Source organism: Meriones unguiculatus, chromosome 12, assembly GCF_030254825.1.
Source record: "Meriones unguiculatus strain TT.TT164.6M chromosome 12, Bangor_MerUng_6.1, whole genome shotgun sequence".
Taxonomy (NCBI): Eukaryota; Metazoa; Chordata; class Mammalia; order Rodentia; family Muridae; genus Meriones; species Meriones unguiculatus.
In genome coordinates this window covers 80,057,378-80,073,987 of record NC_083360.1, presented here as the reverse complement: position 1 = coordinate 80,073,987, position 16,610 = coordinate 80,057,378, and the positions used below count along the sequence as shown (strand labels likewise).

Sequence of the window (16,610 nt, the reverse complement as noted above, 5' to 3'; positions counted from 1 at the left end):
ATGAATTCAGCCATGAAGTTCTGATCCTGTGGGACCCTTATGTGCTCTGGTAGTTTATCCAAACCATGAGAACCAATGGCAACACACATTGATTTTTTTAAAATCTTATTGATCCTCACCAATATATTTTTTTTCCAAATGCACCCTGAAGTGCCTCCTGAAATCCTGGCTAAACGTGATACTGCCCTCCACAGCATTTTCCTCTGTGAAGTGTTCAGTCTCATTTTATTACTGTAGTTCAAGATTACTTACAAGCCCCTAAAATAAGCCACTGGTACGTGCTGCACTTCCATAGTAGATAAAATGCTTTCCTGCTGTTTGCAAAAGATGCTTTGACTGCCTTCCGACAGCCTCACGAATTACAACTATTTGTTTAAATACCTGATTCAAATACCCCACAGTTTTGTTAAAGAAGTGTCTTAGCCAATGAGCAAACTGAGAGCATGCTGTCTTATCCTATGCTTGCCAACTCTGAAACAAGTACCACACTGTCTGTGGCAGGGCAGGCTCTACCCACCTTGTCTGGGTGTACCACCAGCACGGCCCTCCTGTATACTTTCTTCACTTGCTCTGGCGTCACCAGGTCTGCCATGCCCACGGGTTTCCACTTCGTCTCCCCGGCCCACAGCACGGTGTGCATTGTGGAGAGCAGGGCTCTGATGTTTCTCTCCTTGCCTTCTATCCATTCCAGGATCTGCAGGCAGGAAACACAAAAGGGGGTAAGACACTCAAATGCTTTCTACCTACCAGCACTCTGAAGATCTGTCCCATTTCCGTGAAGCTGAACAAGCAGCCCCCTCAAGCTGGAGCAGCCTCCCACATCCCACCTCACCTCCCACCTCACCTCCCACATCCCCCATCTGTTCTACCTCATTGTTTAAAAGGTGAACTTCAGAATTCACCTCTGTGGTTTGAGCTCCTTTCTCTCTGCCTCCCTACAGCTGATTACACACTCCTAACATGAACTGCATGAGGTCACACCTGAATCTACTTTGCTCCATCAACTAAATAAATATTCCTTCCATTGTAAGCTTAAGTTGTGCTCAGTGGCAGAACACCTGCCCTGGCTTTGACTCCCATCACAAGGGGTTTAAAAAATATGGCCTAACCTACTGTATTTTTGTCATATAAGTCGCACTTTATGGAGCGTGTGCGATCCCCTTTCCATCAGTACAGGGAGGGTTTCATGGAAATGTACTGTTTCTTATCGCTAAATCTCAGGAGACCTGGCACAGACTAGAACTTGAAAGGTTTATTAATTGAATTTATTCCTTAAATCACTTATTCAAACTAAGAACCTTTGTGGCATGAATAAAAGAGGTGATTAAATGGAAGCTGTGGTGGTCTGAATGAAGATGGCCCCCATATTCTCATATATTTGAGTTCTTGATCCCCAGTTGGTGGAAGTGTTAGGGAAGAATTAGGAAATGCAGCTTTGTTAGAAAAGATGGAGGTGAGTTTTAAGGTTTTGTTTGTTTGTTTGTTTGTTTTAATGGAGTCAATGCCATTCCCAGTTAACTCTCTCATCTCTACTTCATTGTTGTGGATCAGATATGAGCTTCCAGTCCTGCTCCAGAGCCATGCCTGCCTGCTGACAGGCTCCCTGCCATGATGATAGTGGATTCTAACCCTCAAGAACTGTGAGGCCCAAAAAATATTTCTTACATAAGTTGCCTCCTTCATAGCGTCTCTTCACAGCAATAGAACAATAGTAACTAACACAGCAGGAGTCACAGAGTCATCAGCATTTGCCATGTACCCATGCTTCAGTGAGTGAGTACCTCTGGGTAATGGTTCAGTTGAGGTTACGGATGGCCACTCTCCATCCTATGCCAATCCTATGCCAAACAATCACACAGGGCTATACAGACAAAACGGCTTTCTCTTGTAGAAAACTGTCTTGAGTTTGCCTAATGAGCAATAGTTACGGTGGTAGACACTGGTTTGGAAAGAGACACACTAAGCTTCTGTGATGTCATGTGGTATGAAGAGCAAGCAAAAATACGGATGCTTTAACCGCATTCAAGAAGGTCTCAAAGGATCTTTTCATGCACAGCTGATATTTAAATTTGCCGAGATATGAAGCAAAAGTGCCACAGTCTGCTGTTCCTAAAGCAATGTGAGCAGTGTTGGCCTGAGGGAGACGGCTTCCCACAAAGCCACTGTAATTCTTGTTATATTTAATGTTCTATCATGAACGAGTCAACTTCTCCAACTGGCATAAGACTTATAACTCTTTGATCTTTATGTACCTCATCCACAACCTCACACTATAGCTTCAGACCCACCCTTGGTCTCCAGGCTGACCTGCATCCAGCTCTCCACACTAGGCCTCACCTGTGAAGAATGGTCCACATCCTTAAGGAACTTGGGTTCACTAAGTGACAAAATTCTTTTTTCTTTTAAAGTGAAAAAAAAAAAAAAAAAAAAACAAAATCATTCTCCTTTCCCCCTAAACTGATTCTCACCCAGAACTTTAGAATCAAGAATAGATGTCCTTATTGTTTGGGGTTTTTTAATTTTTATTTTAAGAAAAAAATAGAGCTTCTTTACTTTAAAGTGAAGGGGTCCTCACCATCATTAGCTTTCCTTTCCTCAGCCTGTATGGGCCTGTGCCTAAAATCTCCAGAATGAGAAATCTTGGGTGCATAAATATTTCTCTTGATCAGCAGAGACCTGAAACTGGACTTTAGTCATCCAAGAACAACAGAAAGTTCTCAAGGTGGACAGGAAATACAAATGGTGACTTAATCTCACCACAGTCTAGTGACTAATCCTCAACAACCTAAAGATCTCAAGCTACAGTCAAATACCATTATTCATCTGGTGGGCAAATTAAGCGTTGCGTACAAACCTTCCCAGAGATGCTTTGCTCATGAAGAGCATGGCTGCCTTCAAGCCACAGCTTCAGGATCCCACCGTAATACAGTGATTGCCAGAGTGAAGAGCCCTCCAGAGTTGATACGGTCTGTGTCCCACCCTCATCTGTATTGAGTTTAACACTCAAGATGGTGGGTGGCATTAGGACGTAGGGCCCGTAGAAGATGTTAAGATTTAAATTCTTTTCCACAGGCTCATGTTTTGAGCACCTGTGCACCGGTGAATGGTCTTTGGATGGCCTGTGGAACCTGTAGGGGGCTGAGCCAGTAGAATTAACTCCCTAGGCGTGGACTTCGGTTCTTCCCCTCTCTGTGCTTCCTGTAACACTCTGCATGCTCCCACTGCCAGGCTTTCTCGTCACAGCAAACTGAGATCTTCTGAGACCATGAGCCAAAATAAGTATTTCCTTCCTCAAGCTGTGTCTATCAAGCACTTAGTCCCTAGTGACCAACATAAAGGTAGCTAGAGGTGACCAGACATCCATGACTGTCACACATCTTTGTCCTATAGGATAGTCAAGGGGCCCGCCCACTCACCTTTAGTTTCTCAGGATCCATTTCCTTAGCCATCTCCTCCTTTCTCATCTCAGCTATTGTTCGAGGCCCCTTTTTGTCTTTGTGGGCATTGAACCCTTGACTAGAAAGCAGGTCTTCAAAGTCAGCAGCCTTCTGTTTCCCGTCTGGAACATAACATTGGGGAATCATCAGGACTTTTTTTCTAAAAAAGGAATGTCAAACCCTCACTTCATGGGAGTACAGGGCTTCAAAATAGTTTGTCCATACACCCGTTCTCTTCATAGTTGCCGCATGAGGAATGTTTAAGACTGTACAACAGATGAGAAAAATGGAAGGCTAGAGGACCTGAGGAGCCTCTCCAGAATCACACAACATGTACGGCAAGGCCAGGCCTGGAGTCTATATCCTTAAAACCTATTTCATCTCTAGTGTAACTTTGCAGGTGAAGACACTCATGATTCTATGATGATTATAACTAACTAGTATCAGAGATTGGACAGGAACCAAGATCTGAGTCCTTGAACCCCACCCTGCTATCACTTCCTGTCTATACCCAGCTGATGGGTTCGGTGGATCACAGCAAGTCTAGTTGCAGACTAAGTCTCTCTCCATCTTTTTCAAGAGCCAGATCCTAAAACAAAACTCTACATGTCTGGTATCCAGCTATAACGACAGGAACGCTGCAGGCACGCATGCCTCAGTTTCTTCATCTAGAGCACGAGGGTGATGTTAACAATTCAGTGCTGCCATGAGAATGTGATATAAGCACACCTGGTTATCTCAGTGTTAATGTGAAGACAAAACAGAACAAAACCGCAGGGGCCCGCATAGTAAAAGGAGTAATCAACCCAGAGTAGTTCTTGTCATGGGTGGGAGACATCTTTCATCTTCTTAAAACAGAAAATGAAGGGCATGCCACATGGCTCAACAAAAGTGTCTAGAGAACTCCCCTGATAACTGAAGAGTAAACACCAGGTCACACATTCCCAGCACGTGCAATTCCATCACAGCAATGCTGTGAACAAACACTGATGTCATGGTCATTTGAATCCCAAATGACTGAGATTCAAGTCATTCAAGGCTCTGCCGTAAGTTTCAAGAAACTGAGAGATTACGTTATAGATCTTCCTCACAGATTCCTCATCTATAACCAAGTATTGGTTTTGAAGACAGTATAATACAGGAGCATGCCTACGACACTCCTGCACATAGGAAGCACTCAATACATATTGACCACTGTGAAGGAGAACCCACCTTTGGCCGTGTTCCCCAAAGGAATCATCAAACCAACCGAGATGCCAAGTATACTGACACTACCTGGAAAATTCAGTTTTAACAGATTCTATTTTTATATCCACGTCAAATGAGACTCTAATCTAGCAGGGCTGGAGAGACAGTGCAGCCAATAAGGACACCTGCTGCTGTTGCAGAAGAACTGGGTTCAGTTCCCAGCACAATACATGGTGCTTCAGAACCATCTATAACTCCAGTTCCAGGAGATCTGAAACCCTTTTTTTACTTCCTTGGGTACCAGGCATATACATGGCATACATATATATACACAAATAAGTATTGTCATACATAAAATAAAAAAAATCTAAAAACACGTTGTTGTTGTTTTTTTGTTGTTGTTGTTGTTGTTGTTGTTTTAATTTATTCCAATCTAGGACATCTTCCAGCCCTAGATGACAGCACCATCACAGACAACCCAACACACACACTCAGGAGTCCACCAGCCACTCCTTTTACTCAGGTCCAAGGAAAACACCTAGTATCATTTTGACACGTTTTCATCCCTTTTCTCCTAAGAGTACTTCCTTTCTTCTAAAGGAAATTGTTTTATGTCTACCAACCCAATCAACATGTATTTAATACTTACAGCGAGTGCTGTGCTAGGTTTGAAACCTTATGACAAACACCTTGCTCTGACTCCGGCATGGAGAAGGAAAGATGAGTGAGCCAGCACTTACATGACACCCGTGTGGGGTCACGGTAGGCCCGGGTGCTCCACACACAGTACTGGGGGTGTGGATCACCTGATGTCTCTTCAACTCTACAACGGTCTCATAAACCTCTGTGACATCCCCGACACTGGGACAGCACAGGCAGGGCGTCTATACCAGGCGCATCCCATCATCCTTACCCAGATTAGTAGATCCTTTCCCACGTTCGCTCTGCCCAGCAGGCGTAGCTGAAAAGCTCACGTTGTAATTGGGCCGGTTCTGGGGAGAGGAGTGAGGCACGCTGGATTGTGGCTTGGACTGTGCCTGCTGCCAGTTGTATCCGGCAGGCTGCTGCCAGCCTCCACCCATTGGCTGGGGGGATGCCTTCTGTGGTGAGCTGAGAGGTGGAAATCCTCCACCTAGTCCCGTCGGTGTGGTGGGTTTGCTGGCAAATGAAGAGCTACCTGTGGAGGAAAAGGGAGAGAGAGGCGGTGAGGCTATTTGAAATGGCTTCAAAACTTGGGTCGCAAGATTTGGGTGCAGTGATTTTAGTGGAAAATGCTTGGGGTGGTTAACAAAATTAATCTTCCTAACAGGTAAGGAAGAGGGCATATCTGGATATCTGTCATTTCCTTAATCACCCCACTGAGACCTTTAGGTAATACCCTTGCCTTGTTCTTTTCTTCAGATGAACAAGCAGCAACCCGTAGTGCTTTAGTGGATTTATCTGTATCACATGGCCAGAATACGGTAGAACACTTGAACTTGACCTTTTGAGTTCTGGACTGCCATCCTGCCCAGCCTGCCACCTTCTAAGCAAGTTTTATTTCTTTACTAGAGTCAGAACTATCAGCCGGGCATGGTGGCACATGCATTTAATCCCAGCACTCAAGGAGGCAGAGGCAGGAGGATCAACATGAGTTTGAGGCCAGCCTGGTCTACAAAGTTGAGTCCAGGACAGCCAAGGCTACATGGAGAAACTCTGTCTCAGAAAACAAAAACAGAAACAAAAAACAAAAAACTACCAACTGACATGAACAGGATAAAACAGATGGCCTCATAAGGGTTCTGCTTAAATGTCAATTATTAAGATTAATTGCCATTTGCTATAAGGAAAAGGCTGGTTGGGACACAAGAGTTAACACAGATGTTTCTAAACCTTACAACCAGTTTTCCATTTTTACCTGCTTGCATTCTATTGCAGAAGGCCTAGTCCTGGGCGGGTAAAATGAGAAGCTGAAATGTGGCAATCTCCAAAGACCCTTCAACGAGCCAAAAATAATGATAATAATAAAACAACTATCACTCATATAGCTCTTCACAGCGTGCTGAGAGAAGGGAGTCAATGTCCACTGACAAGTTTGTTGTCACGCAGCCAGTTAATGGAGATGCTCTGACCACGGGCATCTCGCCTCTGCACCTCTGTCCCCAGTCTCAAGTTCCTCCCAAGGCTCTGAGCCACTACTGAAAGCCAACCCTTACTGTCTTTCCTCTCTAGCCATGTCCTCTTCCCTTTCACAGCAGGATGCTGTACGATAAGTGCTGCATTTGGAATCAACCTGTGGGAGTTCGGTGGTGGTAGTCATGCACCGTTCACTCTTTCGTGCTCGTATTCTAAGTCCTTCGCCAGCAGCTGTTGAATATCTGCCGTGTGCCAGGTACTATGCCAGACCCTGGGACTATACCCAAACACAGCATCTTGCTTTTATAAAGCTAGGTGAATTTTTTTTCCATTTCCACCGGCTTCCATTTTTCTCAGCCATCCAATTGCTACGTCTTTATCAGAGGTATCATGGAAACACACAACCACTGCAGGAAGTGTTTCACGGCCCCAGAATTAAGTGAACTCAACCCAGAACAATGTTAACCGCATGGTTTTACACTTTGTAAGGACTCAGTGAGCACGTGACCAAAGAAAACAATAACGGCAGCCTGGCACACGAGTCTATCGCTGCCCCTGTCATTCCATCACCGCCACTTCACTTAAGGCAAGGTCTTACTATGTAACCCCCATGGTCTAAAACTCCCCATGTGTTCCAGGCTGGCCTCAAATTGGTGATTCCCCTGCCTCACCGAGAGTGCTTGGGAATAGAGGCAGCAGGCACTGCTTGCTGCTGTCATTTGTCAAAATTCAGCAAATCACCCTCTTCCAGGGCCTCTTGGGCCCTCTTGTCCCTAGCATTTCAACATATATGTAAGGCTGGGTACTCATCTTGTACTGTTTTCATTTTCTATTTTAAGGATGCTCCCTTTGTTCTAAGTACATCTGTCCAGCATTTTAACACTTGATTTATCTCCTGTGTATAGGAGAAAGCCTCATGAACTCAAAGCACCCTCTGGATTTCCACCGTTCCTATCTCCTATTTGTTCATTTAGGAACTGCTTTGAGCATCTTCTACATGCCAGGGTGCGGATCCAGCAGTGAAATGGTGGGCACAGACATTACTCCCATGGAGCCTGTCAACACTGTATGAGCCTGTAATGTCTAACTTTCCAGAATATGTTCACATGCGACATTTCTGCATGCTGGTGCTATCAAAGCAGTGAACTGGCCTAAACCCCAGCAAAGCAGCTAGACCCGGGTCACAGCCATCCTCAAAAATGCTGACAAAGCCTTGGTTTTCAGCCTTGACTGTGCTTTCGAATTATCTAGGGAACTTTTCATTAAATATCTCACCCAACATAGCACCTATGCAGCGGATATTTTCTGTTTGATTAATGTTCCTCTCTCCTGCCGTACCGTAAGCTCCACTGAACAGGAATGATGGTTAGCAAAGAGCATATAACCACAAATACCTATCAAATGAGGAAACCGAAGCTTATTGGTTCAAAATGGAGGTGGCCTTTCTCTTAAGACACCCTTGCGAATCTGAGAGGGCTTAAAATTTCCTGGTCCTTTAACTTTCCTTTGACCTGTCAGCAATTTCTACTCGTTTCCTCTATTAAATAGCAAGCAGTTTCCACCATTACTGAATTCAGACAATCTTCCTAAGGGACAAAACTAACTGCCTCCTGAATTTGCACACAAGTTACAGTGAAGCAATTCTGAAGTCTTTCTGAGCCAGTCTTAGCTTCTGAAGCCCCCTTCTCTAACCCCTGTCCCTACAGATCCCAGGTCTTCCGACCAGCAGTCATTTTAGACATTCCCTCCCCTCTGACTGGACTCCCTTCTCTCCCCATATCCTAATCATATCACAGGTTTCAACTTAGAAGCCACCCTTGTCATCCTCTTTTATCCCGGGACTCTGGCTTAAGTGATTTTGTTTGGATCAAAGGTGAACTCCAGTCATTAGCTCCTTCCAGGAGGCCATTCTTGCTGTATCTCAGGAGAGAGCACTTGGAACTTACATAAAGTTCCATCAAGGCTACATCTAGGCCAGTTACCTCTGAATATCTAGGGAGGAGTTCAGCATTGATGTTTGTATTAAAACTGGTTCAACTGAATGACCTTAAGAAGGCCTCTGGCTATTGTCGTTGTTTTGTTTTTGTTTTTTTGAGTTGCTGCTGTGTTGTCTGATGAGTGAAAATTTTTGACTTACAGCTCTCAGTGATGTGGCTGTTCATTGTGTGACCTTAACAGGAAAAAATTGCTTGAATTTGTTAAGCTGTATAGCTTAAAAAAAGAAGTGTAAGAAACCACATTTCGAGAAGGGGGTTGTGAGAATTACTGCATTTACAAACTGTGCAAGCAGGGTTATTGTTTGTGGTGATATAGGCTTAGTTACTCTGAAAGTATTGATGCTGTCTGTTTGTCTGGCTATAAACTGCAATCTGAAGAAATGGAAGATCCATATGTGGAGTAGATGGCAAGGAAGAACCATCTACTCAGATTAACTGTACATACACATACACTTTTTTCCTAGAAGGGAGAGAAATAACACTCCAGGAGCAATGATTATTATACTTAGCACACAGATTTTTTTCTTCTAAATCTTATCCCCCACAGAAACGATTACAGGCACCTAGGAAAAAGACAACTAGAACTGGCGTGTAAGAAGCTTGGGAATTGCCTGAACATCCCACTGTCCCATCAAGGAGGATGCCTCTTCCTTTTACTTCATAGAATTGCATGAAAAGACATAGAAGGCAAAGGAACATTCATAAAACAAACCAAGGATAGGAAGAATAGCAAAATTAATAATGCCAGAAATGTTGTTAACCCACTGAACCAAAAAGAATCCATTAGTCTATCCTGACGATAGAGATAAGTGGCATAAATGACAGACAGATAAACGGAAAGTAGATGGATGGAGACAGATGATAGATAGATAGATAGATAGATAGATAGATAGATAGATAGATAGATAGATAGATAGATAGATATGATAAGTAGATAGATGGGTAAGAAAGAGAAGGGAGGGAATGAAGAAAAAAGAAAGGGAGGGAAGGGGAAAGAGAAAGCAAGAGAGAGAGATCCTTGAAGTAAAATGTCAGCTCATTAATATAGTGAGAGATGCTCATATGGAAAATACATAGTTTTTTCTTGGTTGGTTGTTTTTCTTTTTTTTTAAATAGAAACTGAGAAACCAAATTCCATTGGGACTACTAGTTTATATCCCCACCAATAATGTGTAAGGGTTCCCTTTGTCCATATCCTCACCAGCATTTGTTTTTATTTGTTTTCTTAATGACATTCATTCTGATTAGGGTAAAATGGATGTTTGCAATTTTTATGTTAATTCCTCTGATGCCTAGTGAGGTTGAACATATTTCCATATCACTTATTGGGTATTTTCACTCTCCCTTTTGAAAACTGTTCATTTTATCAGTCCATTTACTGACTTTGATTGATTGATTGATGGTTTTTCAAAACAGGGTTTCTCTGTGTAACCCTGGCTATCCTGGAACTTGCTCTGTAGACCAGGCTGGCCTTGAGCTAAGAGAACCACCTGCCTCTGCCTCCCAAGTGCTAGGATTAAAGGTGTGCACCACCACTACCCAACTTGAGTTTGATTATTTTTGCTTAGTTTCTTTACTCTATATTTATTTCTATATTCTAGATATTAATACTGTCTGATGTAAAGCTAGCAAAGATGTTCTCCGATTCTATAGGCCATATCTTCATTTAACTTTCCTTTTGCTATACAGAAGCTTTTTAATCTCACAAGATCCCATTGGTTAAGTTTTGGAAATATTTCCCAAGCAACTGCAGTTCTCTTGAGAAAGTCCTTACCTGTGTAGACACCTTGAGGAAAAGTTTTCTCTACTTTTTCCTCTAATGGATTTAGAGTTCAGGACTTTCATGAAGGTCTTTATCCACTTAGAGTTGGTTTTTATGAGAAGTGAAACAGGGATTTGTTTTCTTTCTTGTACATATAGATATCCAGTTTGTACCATTTGTTTAAAATGCTACCTTTCCTACAGTGTGTATTTTTGATATCTTTGTCAAACAAATGAACAAAAACAAGCACGTCGCTGTAGCTGCATGTGTTACCTCTAGGTGTCCTATTTCACTGACCCACAGTTCTGGCTTTGTGTCAACTCCACAATGTATCTATTACTATGGCTCTGCAGTAGTAATTCGAGTGTGGCAATATCTCCAGAAGCATTATATTTGCTCAATATTTCTTTGGCTATCTGTGCTCTTCTGTGACTCCATATGAATTAGTTTCTTTTTAATTTATATTGTCTGTGTGAGAGTGTCTGATCCCCTGGAACTGAAGTGAGAGACAAGTGTGAGTAGCCATGTAGATGTTGGGAATTAAACCTGGGTCCTCTGGAAGAGCAGCCAGTGCTCTTAACTGCTAAGCCATCTCTCTAGTGCTGGTACTGGAATTTTCAATGGTGTAACATTAAATCTGTAGATTGCTTTTTCACAGAATGACCATTTTTACAACATTACTTCTTTCAGTCATGGACATGGGAGGATTTTCCATCTTCTAATGTCTTCCTCAGTTTCTTTCATAAATATTTTAAGGTTTCCAATTATGAAGAGCTTTCATTTCCTTGGTTAGTTTATTTGAAAGGTTTTGCGATCTTCTGTTATTGCTTTTGAGACAACTGTGACTAGGATTTGTTCCCTTTCTTAGCATGAATATTATTATTATACAGCATGGATACTGACTTTATATGTTATTTTCTTTATTCTGCTATTTTGCTGAAGGCATTTATCAACTTCAGCAAGAGTTTTCTGGAGGAGTCTTTTTAGTGTCTAATGTATAGAACCATATACCATAGCATAAGGATGCTTTTAACTTCTTCCTTTCTTATTTATGTCCCTTTTAATTAATTTTCCTGTCTTATCACTCTGGCTAGGACTTCAAGCACTATATTGAATAAGGGTGGAGAAAATGGACATCTTTGTCTCATTTTTTTATTTTAGGATGAATGCTTTGAGTTTTGTTCCATTTAGCACTGGCTTTACTGTCACATAGAGCCTTTGCTATATTAAGGTATGTTCCTTCCAGTCTTAGCTTTTCAAAAGCTGTCATCAAGGGATGTTGGGTTTTGTCAAGAATTCTGTCCTTGAATCCACTTATATGATATACTATATTTATTGATTTGTATATGCTGAACTACCCTTCCATTTCTGGAATGGAGTTGAAGTGATCAGCGTGAATGATCATTTTTATGTGAATTCAGTTTCCAACTATTTTACTGAGATTTGTTTTGTTTTTATTCGTTTGTTTGTTTGTTTGTTTGTTTTGCCTAACTTCATCAGGGAAATTTTTGCTGTTGTGTTTTTATCTGGTTTAGGTATCAGGATAAAGCTGGCTTCATAAAAAAAGAGTATGGATGTGTACCTTTCTTTTAATTTTATGGACTACTTTGAGTAAGGTTGGTACTACTACTTTGTAATGCTCTGGCATAAGTCAGCCTGGAGGTTTTCAGTTGTGGATTTGGGGGTTTTGTCGTTGTGGTTTTCGGAAGGTAGTTTGTTTAAGATCGTTGCTTCATTTTCCTTGCTTGTTACAGAGATGCTTGAATTGTTTTCCATCTTTATTTAACTTTGTTAGGTCAAATCACCTAGAAATGCAACCATTTCTTCTGGCTTTCCCAATTTAATGAAATATAAGTTTTTAACATATGCTTTCATAATTTTACAAATTTCATTTATACCTGTCATAATTTCTCCCTTTTCATTTCTAGTTGTATTCATGTGGGTCTTCTCTTTCTTTACTTTGGTGAAGGATTTGCCCATCTTAGTTATCAATTCATTCCTTCACTGTTTTATTTTTTTGTATTACTTTGTTTATTTCTATTTCAATAATTTTCGATCTTAATCATTTATTTCCATCCACTGCTTTTGTATTTGGCTTGTTCTTGGCTAAGAAAGAAGAATTCTAACATAATGAGTATTTGCTGAAAGCCTTTCTCTCTTCCCAGTGGAAAACCTTCACTATTTTATGAATCTCACCTAAAACTCCTTTATAGTAAAAGAGCATGAACTGCACTCCCTGTGTAACCTTAGTAACTCTGTTTTTTTATTATTATTATTATTATTATTGCTGTTACTGTTGTTTATCAGATTATAATCCCATCCAAGATGCCTCTGGAGCCATTCTACAACCTCATTAATATGGCTAATACTAAGATACTTACACTTGGCTCTACTTCAATGAGCTCAAGCATATCTTAATTTCTTCCCCCGTACTCCTCTTTCTCTTAGCACCAGTGCTTCAACTCCAACTCTTGGTTCGCACTGAGGCCAAGGATCCAGTTTTACCCGAGCTGAGGTTCCAAAGAGATTAAGGGGAAGTCTTTCGCTGTCACAGGAACAGTGCGGAGCTGCGCCTGTGTCCCTGCCGGTCAACATTAGCATCAGGTATTATTGTTCACATCTTAACCTGGTAAGTTTTACCTAGTGTTCCCAGATCAGCAAAGGGATCCAGAGTCTGGGGCTTGCTCTGATGCGTGGGGGTGCCATGTGTCGAGCCTGTCGGGCTGGTGGCGGCTGATTTGCTCCCCATTCCAAAACCCCCTGAAAAGGAATGGAGACCATTGAAGAAGAGTTAGTTCCCTGCGGCTGGAGAACCAGAGACTCAGGGCACCTGCTCAGCTGTCCCTAAGGCCAATTAGGATGGGGTTTGGAGATGTGGGAGTTCCTAGATCCTGTTATTCCAATCTGGGCAAGTGGTGACCTGAAACAAGGAGAAGACACAGCTCAGGCTTGTGTCTGTCCTTGTCCGTGCATGCTCTTTCCCTTGTTTATCGCTCCTATCCTACTTTCTCTGTCTTCAGAGATCTGGAGTCAGGCTGGATCTGAACTCCCCCTGCCACCCTGGGGAGCCTGCTTCCCATCTTCAACAACATTTTTAACTTAAAATGTATTGTATGGATAGCTTATTTTATGTGCATGGGTGTTTGGCCTGCATGTGTGTCTGTGTACCCTGTGTTGGCAAAACCCACAGAGATTGGAAAAGTGCATCACGTTCCCAGGAACTAGAGCTACATACAGATAGTTGTGAGCTGCTATGTGGGTGTCAGGAATCTAACCTGGGCCCACTACAAGAGCAGGCGTGTTCTTAACCACTGAACCATCCCTCCAGCCCATTAACTTTTTTAATTTTAATTTGAATTTTATTAATTACAGTTTATTCACTTTGTATCCCAGCTGTAGCCCCCTCCCCCCCTCCTCCCTCCATCTTCTTCTCCTATGCCCCTCCCCCAGTCCAATGATAGGGAAGGTCCTCCTCCCCTTCCGTCTGACCCTAGCCTATCAGGTCTCATCAGGACTAGCTGCATTGTCTTTCTCTATGGCTCCCCCTTCAGGTGGAGGTGATCAAAGAGCCAGCCACTGAGTTCAGGTCAGAGACAGTCCCTGCTCCTATTACTGGGGAATCCTCTTGGACACTGAGCTGCCATGGGCTACATCTCTGCAGGGGTTCTAAGTTATCTCCAGTATGGTCTTTGTTTGGAGAATCAGTCTCACAAAAGACCCCTGTGCCCAGATTTTTTGGTTCTGTTGCTCTCCTTGTGGAGCTCCTGTCCCCTCCCGGTCTTTTTATCTCCCCCTTCTTTCATAAGATCCCCTGCACTCTGCCCAAAGTTTGGCTATGAGAACGTTTTATTTTTAAAAATTCTAAGTCACAGGTAACAAAAGCAAAAAGTAGACAAGTTAAACTAGAAAAACCTGTATGATAAGGAGAGTAGTCAACAGAGTAAAAAAAAAAAAAAAGTGAGGTATACAATGGGGAACAAATATTTTTAATATTTGCCAACCATTACTCTGATAAGGAGTTTGACCCAGAATATGTATTTTAAAAAGCTTAATAATAAATTGACAAGTGCCTTGATTTTAAAATAGGCCAAAGTAATTTCTCCAAAGAACATTTACAAATGGTCACAAGACATAAAAAGATTCTCAACATCACTGCCCTAGTTACTTTTTTATTAGTGTGATGGAGCATCATGGCCAAAGCAACTTATAGAAGAAAAAGATTATGGAGCCTACAGTTAAGAGGCTTAGAGTCCATGACCATCCTGGCTGGGAGGAAGGCCATGGGCAGGCACAGTGCTGGAGTAACACTTGAGAGCTTCCATCTTATCCATAAGCATGGAGCATAAGGAGCAAACTGGGAATGGGGTGAGGTTTTGAAACTTCAAGCCCACTCTCAGGGACACACCAGCCCCTTCTCAAACAGCTCCACCAACCAAGTCTGGCTAAGTCAAATATATAAGCATGTGGAGGTCATTCTTATTCAAATCACCACAGTGACTGATTGTTAGAGTAGATATAAATCAAGTAAACACCTGTCAGAATTGCCACCTGCCAAAAATATAATAACAAGTGTTTGTAAGAGGGAGAAGGTACTGGAATCTTTGTACACGAAGGGTGGGGATGGGAATGGTACAGTTACTGTGGGAAGCAGTAGGCACAAACTAAGAAGCATCACAATCCAGCATCCATGTTCCTGGGAATATAGCCAAGGTATTGATTAAAATAAGAACCTCAGAGAGACAGAACACAACCGTGGTCATTACATATTTTCCTTGTCCACTGCAAATGAAAGGCAGGGGGGAAAATGTGGTATCATGTGGGCAGTGAAATGTGAGTTAGCCTCGGAAAGAAATGTTCTTATGGATTACAATGCGGATAAACCTCAGGACATTTTGTAAAATGACATAAGCCGCTCACAAAATCACAAATGCTGTGACTTAGCAGGGAACTTACCCAGTCAAACTCATTGAAAGTAGGGTGCTGGGTATCTGGGGCTAGGGAAAGGAGGCTACGGGAGCTATTACGTGGTGGTGTGGAGTTTCAGTCATGAGCAATGAGGGAGAGTGCACCTACATTGTTTTACTTACAGTTACTCTGCTGGGTAGGATAAAAAAAAAACATTGTTAGCCTCATTTCTCAGATAAGAAAACTGAAGCTGAGTTTTCCTTTTATCCAAAAGGAAAAAAAAAAGTTTTTTCCAGGAACGTGTAAGTGGTAGAACCAATGCAGATCTGTCTAATTCTGTAGCAGATGAGTCTTGGAAAGTTAAATAGTCACCAAATGCACTGGGAAAACTGCTGCCAGAATGCAGATCTTCAGGACTATCAGCATCCACCTCATCTTGTGTGAAGGCCATGTGTTTGCCACTGGGCACATACGTACAAAAGATCAGCTGCTGGTCTTTACCTGGTTTGGTAGGCCAGTCCCAACCTCCCGCAACATCTGGCTGGATGTTCACAGCAGGTGTGCTAGAAGCTGCCAACAGAGGGAAGACAGACGAGAACAAGACTTCTCAGAACCCCCTCCTCTGAGTTTGCGCAGAGCAAAGCCATATTTTGCTAGCCTGCATGGCTTCACACACAGTATCTCATGGACTCGTCCCTCCTCCTCTATCCCCCACCCCCTGACACACACACACACACACACACACACTCTCTCTCTCTCTCTCTCTCTCTCTCTCTCTCTCTCTCTGCAACAGCGTGGGGGGGGGGTTCATCTGCGCATGCTCACCAGACCTTGGTAGAAGCATAGGCTTTCTCTGCTCCTTCTTTGGCTTGCCTTTATGTTACCTCTGGATGCACCAACTTGGAATTATAATTGTGCACATGTCTGTCTTCACTAAAATGTGAGTTCTTTCAATGCAAGAACTGTTTCATTCATCTTTGTGCACCCTACTTCTATACTTAATATTCTGGGCCATTCAAAAAATGTGCTGTTGGAGGAAAGGCTCTCTCCCTTGGACTTTGCCCATAAAAATCAGTAGAATTCAGTCACTAAACTAGCATTACAGGTGGGACTGAAAACACACACACACACACACACACACACACACACACACAGTGGGGGTGCTTTCACATCTCGGCCCTTAGTGTAGTCTTGTGAAAAACCACT

General features: G+C 42.5%; 1 protein-coding gene across 5 annotated transcripts in view; it reads right to left on the bottom strand.

Annotated features, from left to right (window-relative positions):
- The window catches only part of Dnajc6 (DnaJ heat shock protein family (Hsp40) member C6), a 151,276-nt gene that overhangs the window by 2,879 nt on the left and 131,787 nt on the right, over window positions 1-16,610 (bottom strand). For all 5 annotated transcript variants that reach the window (XM_060365974.1, XM_060365977.1, XM_060365975.1 and 2 more), the window contains 5 exons: window positions 15,906-15,974; window positions 13,140-13,259; window positions 5,539-5,802; window positions 3,417-3,559; window positions 518-694 (listed from right to left, as the gene is read on the bottom strand). In XM_060365974.1, coding sequence (XP_060221957.1) covers window positions 518-694; window positions 3,417-3,559; window positions 5,539-5,802; window positions 13,140-13,259; window positions 15,906-15,974 — 773 coding nt within the window. The remainder of the gene's footprint in view (window positions 1-517; window positions 695-3,416; window positions 3,560-5,538; window positions 5,803-13,139; window positions 13,260-15,905; window positions 15,975-16,610) is intronic.